Genomic DNA, 19,310 nt, shown 5'->3' on the forward strand with positions numbered 1-19,310 from the left:
TTTTCACTGGGGAGAAAAGGGTTAAGGAGCCCCTTTGCCTCTGTTTCCGCTCCTGTAGGTGTCTGTGACTGGAGCCAATACAGACAGTCTTTGCTCAGCTGAAAGAGACAGGGCCTTTTGGGTGGCAGCACCACAATAGTGAAACTCTCTTTCCAGAGAGGTTAAGTAGGCTCCCTCCTTTCTCATCTTTAGGCATGTGATGAAAAACTGTCCTCTTGTGGAAAATGTTTCATTCTGCCACTTAAAATGATTTTTATCTCTGAAGTTTTTATTTTGAGTTGTAGAAGTGTTCTTATCGACCAGTATTTATTGCATTTGTGTACACTTTTTGTGAGCTATATTGAGAGATGTTAGATAACAAGAGGGATAGAAATAAAATACAAATAAGACCACTACTAGCAAAGGATCCTCCTTCTCCCCATGCAGCCCTCTGATTCCCTCCCCCTTCCCCAAATCACCGGCTGGCATACTGCACAATGATATGGCAGCCCAGTAATGTGGGGTACACACTAATTGTGCAACTCCAAGAATCATGCACATTGTGTTTTGCAAGAGCAAACCCCGTTGGAAATAATGGACTTACTCTTGTGCAATGCAATATGTACATTTCCTGCATTTGAGCAATACTGATGTACCGTGCTGTATGTTAGCCATGCCTGAGAGCTGGGTATGGCGTGAGATGTGTTACACAGAATTTCAGCATGGGGGTATCCCCAGAAACTGCTTGCAGAAGTCCCCTAGTTTATAGGGACCCCCCATAGCACCCCCACTGTATCACATGCCATTCCTGAGGGATGCAGTGATTTAACCAGGTCTGTGAGGATCCTCAGATTGTCAACTCAGAGAGATTCAGTTAGCGGGCACCAGGGACAGGGCCTTCTCAGCAGTGGCCTCCCATCTTGGGAAAACCATCCTGGTGTGTTTCTTCAGCCTCCCTCCTTGACTGATAACTTTTCAAAACGATCTGCAGCCCCCTGTTTTAAATGAAGCATTAAAATTTGATCTTAATTGGCTTGCCAGTCTTAATTCAGTTTTAGGCCTGTCTGCCATGCAGGCTTGCTATTTTGTTTATTTTATCATGGTTTTATTGAAAGCCACCCTCAGCAGCAGTGTGCTGGGCCGGGGTGGCCCAGAAATCTTTTAAATCAATAAAATAAACCGCCACTATGCTGCACTGCCCCAAATGGCTGCATTGATAGGAACAATCATTTGAACTAAAAACGGCTGCTTCCCACACTATATGATGACTTGGAGACAGGGATCCATCTTATTTATTTATTCTTTCTCTGTGTAAACCGCCCTGAGCCATTTTTGGAAGGGTGGTATAGAAATCGAATTATTATTAACAACAACAACAACCACAACCACAACCCATTCATGATATTCTCAAACTGTGCAAAAGACAAAAAGTGCCCTCTAATCCGCACCCCCCAATGAAAGAACCCACAGATTAGATTTACAGAGGGGTCCGGCAGAAAGGGCTGATTCCCTTCAACAGGAGAGGACATCAGCTCTGTGAAACTGTTGGTGAAAGTTTGATCGCTGCTGCCGTTTTGCCAGCAGAAGCTCAGGGGTGGTCTGTCGAGGCAGACATGTAAGGCAAGGACATCATTTCCTTCTGGACTCAATCCCTGCCAGAAAGTGCAGCCAAAATTGCCATTTGAGTAATGGTAATCCGGCCTGCGAAAAGGCAGGTAGAGGAGACACAGATCGGTGGGAAGGCCAGATGGTGCTTCACTCCCCGCAGAGAGAACAGGAGATATTCCTTTAATAATGGCAGGTTTCAGCAAGGAACCGGAATAATAGCTAGTTAGACTCCCACTGGGCATGTCGGGCCGTAGCTCAGCAGCAGGTTCAATCCCTAACAGCATCTGGTAAGACTGGGGTAGGGGTGGGGGTACCCTGGGGTACCCCTGAGCTGGAGTACCCCTGAGCCTGAAGCCTTGGAGAGCCACTGCCAGTCAGTGTAAGCAATACTGAGCTAGATGGACCAAGGTTCTGACTCAGCAGAAAGCCGCTTCCTATGTCCCCATGTTGAATTGTTGGCTCAAGCTGTACAGGAATTAGAATTCACCTGAATTAAACAAACACGGGACAAACTGATTGATCACATTGGTATCTTGGCCTTCGTCCAAGTTGCTCGGCAGACGTTGGCTGACCCCATTTTATGATCACAACAACCTTGCAAGGTATGGCAAATGGAGGTTATTCCCACACAAAACATGGATATTGGGACTGAGTGCATTCTTTCATGTTTTGCATGAGCAGCTACATTGCATGTAGAAGGTTCCAGGTTCAAGTGGCAGCATCTCCCGGGAGAGACTCCTGCCTGTAACCCTGGAAAAACTGCTGCCAGCCAGTGTAGACAATCCTGAGCTAGATGGACCAAGGGTCTGACTCAGTAGAAGGCAGCTTCCCACATACAGGAAAAATTGGGCTGAGAATAATGAAATGAATGGCTGACACAATGAGGAAAGTTACTCAAAGTTGTTGCATTGAAGCCACCTGATGGCACAGTGGGGAAATGACTTGATTATCAAGCCAGAGGTTGCTGGTTCGAATCCCCGCTGGTATGTTTCCCAGACTATGGGAAACACCTATATTGGGCAGCAGCGATATAGGAAGGTGCTGAAAGGAATCATCTACTGCGTGGGAGGAGGAGGCAATGGTAAACCCTTCCTGTATTCTACCAAAGACAATTATGGGGCTCTGTGGTCGCCAGGAGTTGACACCAACTCGACGGCACACTTTTTAACCTTGAGTTGCGTTGAAATTTAAAGGACAAGTTGGGCAATGCCTTTTTAATTTCAATGGGACTTCTTTGAGTAATTTTTGTCATGCCAGTCAATAAATATATCGGTTGTAAAGCAGTCCGAGAGTGGCGAACTGAGCAGTGCAGGTGAGAAGGAGGGGCACGTTCCTGCCCCAAATTGCCCCCCCCTTGAAGTAACAATTTGTCCCTGAAGGAGGATTGGCCAACTTGTGACATGGTCACTGGAGGATGGTGGAGGTGCTGTAATTCAGTGGTAGAGCACTAACTCAGCACATAGAGGGGTTTTATTTTTGTTTTGTTTTACATTTATATTCACCCTTCCTTCAAGCAACCCAGACCTGTGTCAATGGCTATGTTTATCCACACAACAACCCTGTGGTGTTAGGCTGCGAGAGCTGTGTCTGGCCCAGAGTCACCCAGTGAGTTTCATGGTTGAGGGGGATTCGAACTCAGACCCCTTTGGTCCTAGGGCAAAACTGTAACTACTACACCATGCTGGCTCTTGGCAATACAGTTGTCAAGTTGACGATGCAGAACTGGAGAGACCAACAGGTTGGTTCGGTATAAGGCAGTTCCCTCTGTACCACAGCAGAAGCAGAGCCTGTCAAGGGCACAGGATCAGGCCTGCTGACCTTTCCTGTGTTGTACACTGCCTGTTTCAAAACTCAGTAAACTAGCCCATGGGTGGTGCAGGGGTTTTATATGTCCCCCTCGTGCCCTCCAAAGGCCTGGACTTTTGGCACGTCTGCCCAAAATGTTGGCTCCCCCTGTAGCAGCATCTCATGGTGAGACAAATGAAAGGTTGCTGAAATTTTCAGCTGGGATTTCTTTAGCGTCAGGTTCCAGGAATCGAAGGTGTCCCGGAAGGTCTGGGCATTCCACTCCCCGCTTTTGTCGGTTTGCACTTTGCTCTGCAAACAAATACAGCTGCTTGGCAAACAATCTCGGCATGCACAATTTAAGTCAGAGGCATGATGGCTTCATCCTTAACGGAACATAGGAAGCTGCCTTATCCTGAGTCCAACCCTTGGTCCATCTAGCTCAGTCTTGTCTACTCAGATTGGCAGCGGCTTCTCCGAGGTTGCAGGCAGGAGTCTCTCTCAGTCCTATCTTGGACATGCTGCCAGGGAGGGAACGTGGAACCTTCTGCAGGCAAGCAGGCAGATGCTCTTCCCAGAGCAGCTCCATCCTCTAAGGGGGAGATCTTACAGTGCTCACATGTTTAGTTTCCCATTCAAATGCAAACCAGGGTGGACACTGCTTAGCAAAGGGGACAGTTCATGCTTATTACCACAAGACCAGCTCACCTCCCTCGTCGGGAACCTTGTCAGCAGGAAAGCTTAGGATAGCTCTGGACAGATTGTAGTTCAACTGCAGCAGAATATAGAAGAGCTGGGCTGAATCAGACTAAGGTCAATCCTGGCCTGGTTCACACAGTCAATCGAACTTAGGTTTAATATGAATTACCCTGCAGTAGCCTGATTGCGTGAACCCACACCAAGGCAGGAATCTCAGATTCATCTCTGGCCATCAACCACCTTGGCCCGAGTTCACACAATCAGGCGAATGTCATCAGCCCACATTAAACACAGATTTGAGCGAATGTGTGAACAAGGTGCTTGTCTAGCACCCTGCTTCCAACAGTGACCAACCAGAAGCCTTTAGGAAGCACACCATGATGGCAACAGATTTCCCTTGCAGCCTGCTCTGGAATTCAGAGGTTCATTGCTGCTGAAAATCAGGGCTGCTTCATACGACAACAACAACAACAAATATTTATATTCTGCTTTTCAATTTAAAAAGTTGCCAAAGCGGTTTACATAGAGAAATAATAATAAATAAGATGCTCCATACAGAAATAATTGCTAATAGCCATTGATAGACCTCTCCTCATCCATGAATGTGTCTAACCGCCTTATAAGAGTCTCCCTGTATCCATCCTCTCTCTCTGACTTATTGGCTGGCATACTATTTTATGTATTTATATAGCAGCCCAAAACTCATGTCTCTGGGTGGTTTGCAAGAAAACAACACAGATGAAAACAAAATCAAAACATTAGAACCTTAAAACAATGATGGATTCCAGAAGTCTAATTAAAAGTCTGGATGAATAAATGCACAAACAGCCCTTTTAAAAAACGGTAAGAGATGGGGAGGCTCTTATCTCAGCAGGGCACATTCCAAAGCCATTATGTGTGCTTTGTAACACACATTAATCTTGCACCGTTGCGCAAGAGGGCCCTTGCATTCAGTGCAAGAATGGTGCAGGTGCCATTGTGCAATTGGCAGCCATTGGAAAGAATGATTACAAACAGCATAATTGTGTTTACGCCATTCTTGTGCTCTTGCACAAATGTTCCATTGCCATGTGCAGTCATTTTTTATTTCTCTGGAGCTGGAGCCGGCTTCATCTTCTGGAGAGGAGAGCTGGCCTTGTGGTAGCAAGCATGACTTGTCCCCTTAGCTAAGCAGGGTCTGCCCTGGTTGCATTTGAATGGGAGACTTGATGTGTGAGCACAGCAAGATATTTGCCTCAGGGGATGGAGCCGCTCTGGGAAGAGCAGAAGGTTCCAAGTTCCCTCCCGGGCAGCATCTCCAAGATAAGGCTGAGAGGGATTCCTGCCTGCAACCTTGGAGAAGCCGCTGCCAGTCTGTGAAGACAATACTGAGCTAGATAGACCAATGGTCTGACTCAGTATATGGCAGCTTCCTATGTTCCTATCCCCAGCTCTCAGATTTGGGGACATGTCCTAACAGTCAATGGGTGCAACAAACAAAGTTGCACTAGCTCAAGAAGTTATGGCACTTTGTGATGTTGTACAAATGGAAGACCTTGTCTGGGACATATAGAAGGTTGCAGTACAAGACTCTGTAGCAAGTTTTGGTCACCATCTCTTAAGGAGGACACAGAACTAGGAAAGGTGCAGAAGAGGCAACCAAGATGATCAGGGGCCTGGAGCACCTTCCTTACGAGGCAAGGCTACAGCATCTGGGGCTCTTTATTATTATTATTATTATTATTATTATTATTATTATTATTATTATTATTATTATTAATTTGATTTCTATACCGCCCTTCCAAAAATGGCTCAGGGCGGTTTACAAAGAGAAACAACAAACAAATAAGATGGCTCCCTGTCCCCAAAGGGCTCACATTCTTAAAAGAAACATAAGACACACACCAGCAACAGTCACTGAAAGCACTGTGCTGGGGTGGAGAGGGCCAGTTACTCTCCGCCTGCTAAATAAAGAGAATCACCATGGTAAAAGGTGCCTCTTTGCCCAGTTAGCAGAGGTCTTTGGAAAAGAGGCAATTACAGAGAGGCATGATAGAGGTGTATAAAATTATGCATGGAGTAGAGAGGGTAGACAGAGAGAAATTTTTCTCCCTCTCTCACAACACTAGAACCCGGGGGTCATCCCATGAAACTGAAGACCAGGAAATTTAGGACCAACAAAAGGAAGTAGAAGCTCTTCCCAGAGCAGCTCCATCCCCTGAGGGGAATATCTGACACTGCTCACACTTCTAGTCTCCCATTCAAATGCAAATCCGGGTGGACCCTGCTTAGCTAAGGGGACAAGTCATGCTTGCTACCACAAGACCAGCTCTCCTCTCTAAATCATTGGCGATAGTGCCCATCCTCCCACCCTGTCCCCAGGTCGCCATCAGCTTTCCTGCACCTCTTGGTCTTGCAGTGTCTCCTGGTGTGGGGGGTGGGGGGATGTGAATGTTGTGAGTTTATTGTGTGATTGCGTATGCGCATACGGCATATGCACATATAACAATTAACAGATTCAGTACCAACTTGCACTTAGTTCCTCAGGAGAGTTCACACTCAAAGAGTTGTTAATCCCCAACCTGCCCCCTCCGAGTTAATATGTGTCAGTCCCTTTTCCCATCAGAAATACAAAGTTGTGAGACAGGCTGGTGAGAAAACTAAAGAGTTTTGCAACTTCCTTCCCTCTCAGAAGTGGAAGAGGTTGTGACTGTCTTGAGGAGTTTTTTTTTTTAAATTTACATTTTATATCCCGCTCTTTCTCCAAGGAGCCCAGAGCGGTGTACTACATACTTAGGTTTCTCCTCACAACAACCCTGTGAAGTAGGTTAGGCTGAGAGAGAAGTGACCGGCCCAGAGTCACCCGGCTAGTATCGTGGCTGAACGGGGATTTGAACTCGGGTCTCCCCGGTCCTAGTCCAGCACTCTAGCCCCTACACCACGCTGGCTTCACTTCAAGCGGAGACATTTCCCACTCTTTCTGTTCAGGCACTTCCCACCCCTGATCCTCACCATTGAGTTCCACCCACCTGGTTGTCTGTTCAGTGTCCTCTGAGTCAGTGAACATTCCGCCCCATTGAGTTAGTTTAGGGCAGTTGCGGGAGGCGGGTCGGGTCGCACCCTTTCCCTTCAGATATTTGTGAAACCGACACCTGAAAGTTATCGCAAGCCTGCTGGCGCTTCTCTCTTGCCCACAGATGCTCTGGTGATGCATCCATTCGGGTCCTAATGTCTCCAGCAGTTTTGGACATAGATATAAGATGTGTTTGCTTGGTGCCCCAGTTGGTGCCCTGCTGGGTCCCCTGCCCCCAAATCGAGCCCTGGTTGTGCTGTTTCCCCCTCCCAGGACTCCCTTTCAAAAGCGAGGGCTCCGTCTGCTCAGGTCTTCTGGATAAGCCCCCATTAAAGGAAGCACCAGACCCTGGTGACAAGGGATGTTCACTGCTCACAGCCCAGCAGCCCCAGCCTGGCTTTCCTCAGGCTGAAATTAAACCTGCCCAAGTTGCAAAATGATCTCCTCTTTCGTTCCTCTGGTTGTAGCCACAGAAGCCCTGGGGGGCCTGAGAACAAAGGAGAAGCAAAGGAAATCACCTGCCTCTGGGGCGGCCCTCCCCGTCTCTTTGCAGCCGGCCTGTATTGAATTCCCTGGAGCGACTTTACAAATAGCTCGACAGACAGAAGCCAAGAGCAGGAGGAGAAGGCGAGGCTCTTTGTGCGGGCCCCTTTGTCTGCTGCGCATTGTTCAGAGGCACAGAAGACAGGGAAGGTTATATGGTGCTTTCTGCCAGAGGGCTGAAAAATTGATGTGCATTTCCTGATGAGTCTCATCAGAACACCCATTAAACATTGATTGTGTGCGTGCATGCGCGTGCGCATATGTGCATGTCTGAGCCCTGTACCTATGCCCTAGAACAGGGATGCACAGGTTTGGCCCTCTGGCCGTTGTTGGACTACAACTCCCATCATCCCCAGCCACAGAGGCCCTAAGAGGCTTATTGTCTGTGGAGGCCTTCCAGAGAGCCCTCAAGTCCCACCTTTTCAGCCTGGCTTGTGCAGTCACCTTAAGTGAGCAGTGGGGAAATGCTTGCTTGACTAAAAAGCAGAAGGTTGCCGGTTCGAATCCCCGCTGGTACTATATCGGGCAGCAGCGATATAGCAGCAGGAGAGAGGGCTCCATTGCTGCTTCTTTGTATATCGTATGGTTATTTTTATCTCTGTATTTTTTTTTAAAAAAAAAATAGATCTGTTCTTATATTTTAGCATAATATTTGAATTGTGTAATTTTTTAAGAAAAATTTTAAGAAAATTTTAAGAAAATTTTTGTGTGTAATTTTTTAAGTCCTGTTTTAATTTTTTCTATGTGAACCACCTTGTGATTGTTTCTAATGAAAGGCGGTATATAAAATTAACAATAAACAAACAAACAAACAAACAAACAAACAAACAAACAAACTCCTGCCTGTGGTCTTCCCGCGGCATCTGATGCTCCACTGTGTGAAACAGGATGCTGGACTAGATAAGCCTTGAGCCTGATCCTGCAGGGCTGTTCTTATGTTCTTATGATATAGGGAGATCCTGAAAGGCATCATCGCATACTGCGTGGGAGGAGGCAATGGTAAACCCCTCCTGTATTCTACCAAAAGAAAACCACAGGGCTTGCGGGCTCCAGGAGTCGAAATTGACTTGACGGCACACTTTGCCTTTAATAATATTGGTTTTAAATGGTTTTTAAAATGAGCTTTATATGAATGTTTTAACTGCTTTTATTTTATGTCATGTGAAGTGCCCTGAGCTGTTCTGGGATGGGAGGTATATAAAGGAAATAAATTAATCATAGTCAGGGATCATGGGAGTTGTAGTCCAACAACAGGTGCGGGGGGGGGGCTGAGGTTGTGCACCTCACCCTAGAAATACTGGATCTGCCTAGAGACCCTCCCTTCAATCTATGCATAGATTTTTGCTTTCCTCCCCTATAATTCTTTTCATTCGTTCTTCTTGAATTCCATTCTGTTGCCCTCTACTCTGCTCTGTAGTTCATTAAGGCCATTCTGAAATCTTAGCCTCTTCTCCAAAATGTTTGCAGTCCATCCCTGTGTGGTGTCATCTTCAATAAGCACCCATGCAGATGTCACAAACCGGTGGTAGACCGCCAACATTTTGCAGAACAGGCTAACATTTCAAAATAATCCATGGACCAGTTCAGCTGATGCTTCATCCACGGGCCTGACTCTGTGGGATAAAGAAGTGCACACTTGGGGAAAGCATAGTACCATATTCACCCTAATTGAAGGAGATGACCCCCTTTAAAATGAATTAAGATGAACCCCCCAATTAAGATGACCCCCTTTAAAAATATGTTAAATATAGCTTATACTGTATTTAACCCAAAGGAAGAGCACTCTGAATTTAAAACAACACCCCTGATCTTTAACATGATCTCTAACTTGTTGGGCGGGGGGAGGGGGGCGCTAGTTTGGATCCAGCTCCCCTCCTTGTGTGCAGAGGTGTTGTTCATTAACCACCTGGGGGCGCGTTTCAGGGTGCCAGAACCGCCTTTGGTCAGGTGAGGTTCTTTTTCTTGCTCAGGGTGTAATCTATATTAGTGACCTCAGGCTGATCCATCAGTGCGAAGGCACTGATTAATAAGGTATCCACAGTATAACTTTCTCGGCGAGGGAGCATTGGGATGGAATGGGATATCAGAGCCCACATACCACAAGACCACACCTTTCCCCTTTTCTAGGCCAATTCAGCTGTAAACTATGTCCATTTGCATGTGTCTGAAATCATCTAATGTTAGCTTGCAGACAGGGGTGGCACCAGGAAAAAATGGAAGGGGCACAGAGGGGGCAAAGTGCATTTGTGGGTGAGCAAGTTGTGTCCTGCTTGTTAGATTTCTAAACCAGAAATGGGGAGGAGGGGAATCTACTCCCCCCCCGCCCTTATCTGCTGCCCTTGCATGTAGGGGGGCGGGGGCAGATACTGTTTTCCTGCTCCTCCTTCCAGGCACACCAGCCCTGTGGCTGAAGTTGTCTAATTCTTACATTAAAGGTAAAGTGTGCTGTTGAGTCGGTGTCAACTCCTGGCGCCCACAGAGCCCTGTGGTTGTCTTTGGTAGTATACAGGAGGGGTTTACCATTGCCTCCTCCCATGCAGTATGAGATAGCAATAGCAATAGCACTTACATTTATATACCGCTTTATAGCCGAAGCTCTCTAAGTGGTTTACAATGATTTTAGCATATTGCCCCCAACATTCTGGGTACTCATTTTACCGACCTCGGAAGGATGGAAGGCTGAGTCAACCTTGAGCCCCTGGTTAGGATCGAACTTGTAACCTTCTGGTTACAGGGCGGCAGTTTTACCACTGCGCCACCAGGGGCTCATTTCAGCATCTTCCTATATCACTGTTGCCCAATATAGGTGTTTCCCATAGTCTGGGAAACATGCAACTGAGGATTCGAACTGGCAACCTCTGGCTTGCTAATCAGGTCATTTCCCCGCTGCGCCTAGGATGTATCATTTAAATAGTCTGTTTAAACTAGACCAATTTTGCACAGATTACATAGGAAGCTGCCTTGTACCATCAGACCCTTGGTCCACCTATCTCAGGATTGTGTCTGCACTGACGGGCAGCAGTTTCTTCAAGGTTTCAGGCAGGAGCCTTTCCCAGCCCTACCTGGAGATGGTGCCAGGGGTCGAACCTGGGACCCGGGCTAAGAAGATGCTCTGCCACCAAACGACAGCCCCATCCCCTAAACCAGATCACATATACCAGATGTCTCCTAATAATTCAACCACTTATTGCTTAGAACTCACCTGAAAAGCCCAGTATATAAAACCTTAGATCAGTGATGAGCAGGAAAGGAAGAGTCAACTGATTCTAGTCCCTTTCTGCTTTTATTTGACCCTCATGGAATCGTGCAGTTACTCTTTATTTTTATTTGTAATGCTTCTGAACCAGGAATGGCGCATACACGGAATCAGCCCTACCAGCATTCTGAAATCCATGTCTGCAAACAAAATCAAACCAGACCAGCGCCCCAGAACTAAAGAGGTGGTGGAACTGATCTGAGGGGGTTCACTCCTTTGTAGTTGGTCCGACTGAGGTGCACCCTCTTCCACCAGCTCAAGACCAAAACTCTAGGACATTAGATCTGAGGACGTTAGACAACTTGCATGTTGGGAAATGACAGTTGCGGGGCAGGGGAAAGCAGGGAGACTCGCCCCAAATACTGGGAGAGCTCAGCCTGCGTGTCGTGGGCCCCTCCCCTGGCCACCCCTCCTTGCTACCGATGATGGGCTTAATAGGGACAATTATAGGCTAAAATGGCCCCAGCAAGGAAGACTGTGGCCCCCAACTGTGGTGATGGGGCTGAGAGTTTAAATAGTCTGCTGGAAGTCTTGTGAGGTCTTGGAACGAGGTCTCATTTCTGGCTGAGATCTTGTGAGATTTGCCAGAACGGTTGTGGGTTATTTAAAGCCGGACGGGCTGATGGTGAGGGACTTGTTGCTGAGGAAGGCCTATGCTGGTGAAGTGCCCTATGGCTCAGCGGAAAGACACTACCAGAGCGCTTTCCAGCCTAGCTGCCCATCAGAGGCAAAATGCCTCCATTCGGGCAGGTCGCCTTTGAAGTGCAAACAGTAGGGGGAGCAGTCCTGCAGAAACTAACCACACTAAAAAACAGTAATTTTTTCATGCCGGATATACGACGTCCTGGCTCTATATCGCGGTGATTAAATTTAGAACAAAGGATTGGAAATGTGAACGGCCCCCTGCTGTGTGTATCTCTTCCGAGATGCAACATGACCCCGCTGCAAGGTCTAGTTTGGAAAGTGCCCAGGAGGGCTGTTTGGAGTAATAATTACTGCAATGCGCTCCACGTGGGGCTGCCTTTGTACGTAGTTCGGAAACTTCAGTTAGTTCAAGATGCGGCAGCCAGATTGGTCTCTGGGGAAACCCGGAGAGACCATATTATGCCTGTCTTAAAACAGCTGCACTGGTTGCCGGTATGTTTCTGGGCGAAATACAAAGTGCTGGTTATTACCTTTAAAGCCCTGAACGGCTTGGGCTACCTTAGAGAGCGCCTTATTCTGTATGATCTGCATCGCACGTTGAGGTCATCTGGAGAGGTCTGTCTCCAGTTACCACCGATATGTGTGGTGGCAACTCAGAACCGGGCCTTTTCTGTAGCTGCTCCTGGTCTATGGAATGCACTCCCGGCAGATATCCGCAGTTTAGGCTCGCTGTCAGCCTTTAAGAGAGCCCTAAAAACCTATTTGTTTGGCCTGGCCTTCCAAGGCTTGTAAAGTGTTGTTGTTTTAAAAAGTATTTTAATTGGTTTTACATAGTTTTAATCATTTTTGAATTGTTTTTGTATTGTTTTTAGCATTGTGTTTGAATTGTGGGTTTTATGTCTTTTAAAAAAATTGTTGTACACCGCCGAGAGCCTCTGGATGGGGCAGTTTATAAATGTAATAAATGTAATAAATAAATAAATAGCCATACCACAGGTGGTGTTTTAAACCTTTGAGACTTGTCTTGACAACTTTGGGGATTTGCTCCTGGATAGCTTGCTTGGATATAGACAAATGTGACAATGTGGATATGCTCAATAACATCTCCTTGGAATAGCTCTTTAAGTAGATAGGTTTTATTGTATATCATCTGTGTGGGCAGCTGTGAATTTATTTGTTTGTTTGGATTGATTGATTGATTGATTGATTGATTTCTACACTGCCCATCCAAAAATGGCTCAGGGTGGTTTACATTAAAACAAAACTAAAATCAATTAACTATTAAAATCAAAAACTGTAAAAACAACATAAAACCACTATTAAAACTATTAAAACAGTTTGTAAAACCCTGGAAAACCAGGCCGAACCTTTACGGTTCAAAAACCCTGGAAGGCCAGGCCAAACAGATAGGTGGTGATGTTCCTTGACTAAATTGTATAATTATTATGACACAAATAGGCTTACAGGTGAAACTCGGAAAATTAGAATATCGTGCAAAAGTCCATTAATTTCAGTAATGCAAATTAAAAGGTGAAACTGATATATGAGACAGACGCATTACATGCAAAGCGAGATAAGTCAAGCCTTAATTTGTTATAATTGTGATGATCATGGCGTACAGCTCATGAAAACCCCAAATCCACAATCCCAGAAAATTAGAATATTACATGGAAGATTCATGTGTTTTTCTTTGGGTCTGCTGATTTGAAAAACAGTAGCCGACATACAGCTCAAGGATGCTCTGGTGCAGCAAGAGTAACAGAATTTCTCAACTAATCACAGTGGTGGGGAAATGAAAGTACTTGGCACCCTCCACTTCCCGTCACTCTGCGCCATCCAAAACGTTGTCCCTGAGAGCTGCGCAGCCCTCAGAGTCATATTTTTGCTTGGCACAGAGTGCTTCCTGGGGAACGGGAAGGTGCCCCAAATTGTCACTTCCCTACTGCGCAGGTGCAGTTAGTTGGGAAGTTCCGTTAGGTTGCTCTTCTGTTGCATTGATTATGTTGCACTGATGGCTGCTCTATATGCCAGCCCCTTTTTGGAGAGGATGCAAGAGGAGCCTTCTAGGACTGAATCTGAACAGACTGGAGACGTGATGCTTTGAATTCCTTGTAGCCAGTGGTTAACGCAGGAATGGGGAAATTAGTACCCATTGTGCTGCTGCTGCTTCATCGGATTAGCTGGCAGCCTGGCCGGTCATGGGATTTGGAATCAGCAGACGGACACTCTAGAGAGCCAAGCTGAGAAAGATTACCACGGAAAATGCCAGGCCCTGCTCACAATATTGGTGATATGGCAGAGGCTCTAAGCAGCCTCCATCTTGTTTTTTTAACTTGTTGCCAAATTGTCTCCCAGTTGTTGGAGATGTGACTCTGTAGGCCCAATGTCCCATTAGGCATTCAGGCAGATAGTGTAGAACTGCCCCCTTGATCTCTCTTATTTCTGTGTCTCTGCTCTCAGTCTCTACTGAGTGGTAGGTTGGTACTCTTAGGAGACTCCTTTCTTCTTTTTTCTCTCTGTTCCTCCTTCTTCCTTCCACCATGAGCAGAAGTCCACCTAGGTAATTTTGGAGCCTGGACCAAAAGTCCTTTGGAGCACCACCACCACCCCGTCCCAGGCACAAACAACAACTGAACTCACAATAGGGTTGCCATATTCTGGTTTTCTAAATCTGGGTGCCAAATTTGCATATAATGTAAATTGGCTTGAAAATAATTTTTGAGCAGAACAGTGACTGCACATTGTGCTCATAACTCTGCTTCTACAAGGAACAACATAGGAACATAGGAAGCTGCCATATACTGAGTCAGGCCATAGGTCCACCTAGCTCAGTACACAGACTAGCAGTGGCTTCTCCAAGGTTGCAGGCAGGAACCTCTCTCAGCCCTATCTTGGAGAAGTCAAGGAGGGAGCTTAGAACCTTCTGCTCTTCCCAGAGTGGCTCCATCCCCTGAGGGGAATATCTTGCAGTGCTCACACATCAAGTCTCCCATTCAGATGCAACCAGGGCAGACCCTGCTTAGCTAAGGGGACAAGTCATACTTGCTACCACAAGACCAGCTCTCCTCTCCTTAGGGCTAGAGCTAAGTGTGTGTGTGTTTTAATGAAAGCTGAAATCTGGGTGAATCTGGGTGGGCTAAGCAATCTGGGTGAGATGTTTAAAATCCGGGTGAAACCCAGAATTTCGGGGGGCATGGCAACTCTAACTCACAAGAATGTAATATAAAACAGGTATATGTATGCAAATATGCATGAGCAGAAACATTTCAACACGCAACTTAACATATTCTCATCCCACAGATTTCTTGCCCACTCCCCGCTCTCTCTCTAAAGCAGAGGTCATGCTTGGCCACCCGGCATAGCAGTGCAGTGACCACACCACCCGGGACGGACTAAAGAGGATTTGAGGGCCCCCAGGGGGTGTGTAGGCCGTGGACGTCTGCCTGGAAGTCCAGGGGTAAAGGCGCCTTTGACCATGAGCTAGCTAGTACCGGGTGCAGGCTTTCTATCTAAGTCTGTAACCTCCTCAAATAAATCTCTACTTTTTAGACCTTAAGCAGTGGTCTCTGGATCTCCTCTGTGAGCTCTGTTCTCACCAAACTGGCTTTCTCTGCTAAGAAAGGGGTTGATTCAAATTCTCCCCTACTACCCACATTGACTAGGAAAAAAAATCACCCCTCCTGTGGTGTCTTTCATAGAAGTTTGATTTAGAGTAGGGGTTCTCTAACTTTGGCCCCCAGATGTCATTGGACTACAGCTTCCATCATCCCCTGCCACAATGGCCAAAGAGAGGTTGATGGGAGTTGTAGTTTGACAACTTCTAGGGACCCAAATTTGAGAACTCTTGATTTAAGGCCGGTTCCGATGAACAACAACCCCTACACGGGATTACGTCGGGGCTGCCCCGACTTCACTAAAGTACATGCTGACACAATCTTAGCACATCCTTTAATTTCATTTAATGGGGTGGGGGTGTTTTGGAATCACCCTGGGGTGTAGCTAGGGGAGAGGAGGCCCATGTTTGCCCCTCTCCCCGGTGGCCCTTCGGAGTGAGGGGGATAATTAAGAGGAGCTGGGGGCCCTTCTGGAGCTGTGGGGCCCGGGTTCTTTGAACCCGTCCACTCAATTATATAGCTACACCCCAGGAATCACCCCTCTACACACATTACATGATCCTGTTTAAACAAGGGCCTCTTTGCAACCATGAGGTCTAGAAACCTGCTCAATTTTAAACCAGAACACTGACATTCATAGGATGCAGACTGTGAATCCCCAATATCACGTTCTATGTTTTTTTTCTATTCCCCCACAAGGCTGCAGCCGGTCCACAGCCCTTTCTTTCCCAAATGCCCTCCTTGTGACCAGTCTCTGCTGTTTCCCTTGCAGCTCGCCCTCTGTGCAAGAAGCGCCACCGAGAGAACTTGTGCTTATCGCCACAGGGAGTTGGTGTGTCTAATGCCTCCCCGTGTGGGTATTAACCTGGATATGTTAGAGGATTATCCTGTGCTGTCTAGAACGAATGGTACACTAGCCATGCTCTTTATAGTCACGCATCAACCATTTTTAAATGTCCCAGGGCTGAGTGTGTGTGCGTCTTTTTAAAAAATGCTGTTTCTTCAGCAATCACTCTCTCCTTGACACCTTCAAATTGAGAAAAAACTAGCCAGTTGACCTGATTCTCTGCTCCTTTTCCTTATTCAGGTCTGCCGGTGGTGACTGCCGATGTGTTTACGCAGGCGTCATGGTCATTCTACGGCAGGTAGGTCACCTGTCCGCGCCTCAGTACAAATTTTAAACGTCTGCCCCACTAGTTTAGGAAGACGTCTGTGCACAGATGAGCGGGGGATGTAGTCATGCTGGGCTTTTAAAAATTCTATTCTTGTTCCTCGATAAGGCATGGTGAGCAGATCGAGAGCTTGTACCCACTGGCCTTTACCCTTGATTGGCTTAAAGGGAATCACTGGAGTGTGTCGTAGCAGATTAACTAACTGGGTAGCGTTTGAGATCCTCCAATATGCTGATTGTATTGTTCTCAGCTGCAGTCAAGCTGTAGTGCTTGCTAGTGTGTGTGTGTGTGTGTGTGTGTGTGTTTGTGTGTGTGTGTGTGTGTGTGTGAGAGAGAGAGAGAGAGAGAGAGAGAGAGAGTTTCCAGTTGTCATGATATATAAGTGTAAATCCATAGTTTTTTGAATTATAGTCCATGAGACAGGCCCACAAATTTTGACCATCAGCACCATCTTGAGACAAATGCTCATAGTGATTTTTGGCAACGTCTACCCCACTAGAACAGCCACCTAATCGCACAGCGGGGAAATGCTTGACTAACAAGCAGAAGGTTGCCGGTTCGAATCACTGCTGGTACTATATCGGGCAGTAGCGATATAGGAAGATGCTGAAAGGCATCATCTCAGACTGTGCAGGAGTAGGCAATGGTAAACCCCTCCTGTATTCTACAAAACAAAACAAAACAGGGCTCTGTGGGCGCCAGGAGTCGGAATCGACTTGACGGCACACTTTACCTTTTACCTTTATCCCACTAGAGACGGAAAACAGGTGATATCACTGTTGCACTTACAGCTTTCTCTGTGTTACCGCCTGTTCTTTATCCCTATCCCCAAACAATTGGGGTAAACTTGCAGTCATCTCTGCACAGAGGAAAGGGTCAGGGCAACAATGAACAAATTGTGGTCCTCTCTCCACAGAGTAATCTTTGGAGAATATTCCTGCCATCTGTCATCTCCATTCTTCTGGCAACGTTGACAAAATCTATCGTCGTTTTTGTGTTTTAAAATAAAAGGTTTTTAAAACATCATTGCACATTTGGCTGCTGCAGGCCCTATGACTGGGATGAGAAGAGCATGAGAACAAACTGAAAGCTGAAAGGACTGCAGCGCTATTACCTCTTTTCCATCTCTAGGGGTGCCCAAATACACACACAGGGTACCTAACACCCCAGCCTATTCATGAGCTTTTAATATTTTTCTGTGATTTCCCTCCCTTCCCAAGTAGTCGGAAGGCCCAAGGCAATATTTAGCTAGAGTAACTGCAGTATTATGGCACAGGTCATGTGTTCTGCTGATCTCAGCGGCAGTTTCTGGACTGTTTTTAAGACATCTTTGGCTGCTTCCTGGCCTCTTCTCTCCTTGTCCTCCCTGCAGGCTTTGCAAGGAGCACAAGGGGAAGAGGGCAACCTTCTCTCTCCTCCCCATGCTCCTTGCAAAGCTTGCAAAGGTCATAATGGTCCTGAAAAGCTTCTCTGATGGCAGTGGCAGGGGGCCTCTTACTGGCAGATGTCCCAGGAATCTGCTGCTTGAGGCAATAGCCTCACCTGGCCTCATGGAAAGATCGCTCCTGTTCCAGATGAGAGCATTTTAGCATTACTATTTTAGCTTTCTGTCGTTAATTGAAGAAGCTGCCTAATGGAGCAGCGGAGAAGTAACCTGCCTAGGGAACAAGAGGTGGTTGGTTCAAATCCCCACTGGTATGTTTCCCAGACTATGGGAAATACCTATATCGGGCAGCTGCAATATAGGAAGGTGCTGAAAGGCATCATCTCTAACCCCTGCTAACTCGGTAAAGAAGCACCTTTTAACGTGGTGATTCTCTTTATTTAGCAGGGGGAGAGTAACTGGCCCGATCCACACCCAGCACAGTATCTCCAGTGACTGTTGCTGGTGTCTATCTTATGTTTCTTTTTAGATTGTGAGCCCTTTGGGGACAGGGAGCCATCTTATTTATTTATAATTTCTCTGTGTAAACTGCTCTGAGCCATTTTTGGAAGAGCGGAAATCAAACAAACAAATAATAAATCTCACACTGCACGGGAGATGGCAATGGTAAACCCCTCCTGTATTCTACCAAAGAAAGCCACAGGGCCCTGTGGTTGGCAGGAGTAGACACCGACTTGACAACACAACTTCACCTTCAGTTAACCAGAAGAAGAATTAAAACACACCACAGCACTTCATATGGTGCTGTAATATTCCACAATGTCTTTTCCTGTGGCCAGGATCCTTCAATAATGTTTACTAACGAAACGTTAGCAAAGTTTCCCTGCAGCATTATTTAAAACAGGGATCCTCAATGTTGGGCCCCCAGATGTTAGTGGACTTCAACTCCCATAATCCCAAGCCCCAGTGGCCTTTGGTTGGGGATTATGGGAGTTGAAGTCCAATAACATCTGGGGGCCCAACGTTGAGGATCTCTGATTTAAAAGGTTCCTCTTTGCAAGATCTCCCTATATTGGTTCCTGTTCAGTGTGGCTGGAGCATTTGTGATGAATCTCCCGTAAATTATCCGCTTCTGTTCCCTGCATGGGGAGGGATTTAATTGCTGAAACAGTAGAAGATAGGGGTTCCCCTGCCTCCATTAGTCCTGTCAATGTAATAACCCCTCTTCTGAACAGTGACTTTTGCAGCAAAATTCTATCCTCGTGGGAATTCAGCACAGCACTAATTGGGACCTGGGCTGAAGACAAATCCATTGCACAAGTTAACCTGTAAATGGTTCCACCACATATTTAATTGTTTTTATCATTCAAGCTCCCAAGGGTTTCTGCCCACCCAACAGGGTTGTCAAAGGGGCCTGTGCCAACATTGAGAGAAGCTAAATTGTCGTGCACACGGGACAGGGCCTTCTCTGTTGTTACCCCAGGCTCTGGAATGGTCTCCCAGTGAATGTCTGCTCTGTGACATCTGTGGCTGCTTTTAAAAAACAACTCAAGACCTCTTTATTTACTGAGGA

At 46.5% G+C, this 19,310-nt stretch overlaps 1 protein-coding gene across 2 annotated transcripts in view; it reads left to right on the plus strand.

Moving 5' to 3' along the window:
• The window catches only part of MYO7A (myosin VIIA), a 188,866-nt gene that overhangs the window by 12,274 nt on the left and 157,282 nt on the right, over positions 1-19,310 (plus strand). For both annotated transcript variants that reach the window (XM_053309990.1, XM_053309989.1), the window contains exon 2: positions 16,269-16,326. In XM_053309990.1, coding sequence (XP_053165965.1) covers positions 16,309-16,326 — 18 coding nt within the window. In that variant the 5' untranslated portion in view covers positions 16,269-16,308. The remainder of the gene's footprint in view (positions 1-16,268; positions 16,327-19,310) is intronic.

The sequence above is a fragment of the Hemicordylus capensis genome, chromosome 3 (assembly GCF_027244095.1).
Source record: "Hemicordylus capensis ecotype Gifberg chromosome 3, rHemCap1.1.pri, whole genome shotgun sequence".
NCBI classification, from domain to species: Eukaryota; Metazoa; Chordata; class Lepidosauria; order Squamata; family Cordylidae; genus Hemicordylus; species Hemicordylus capensis.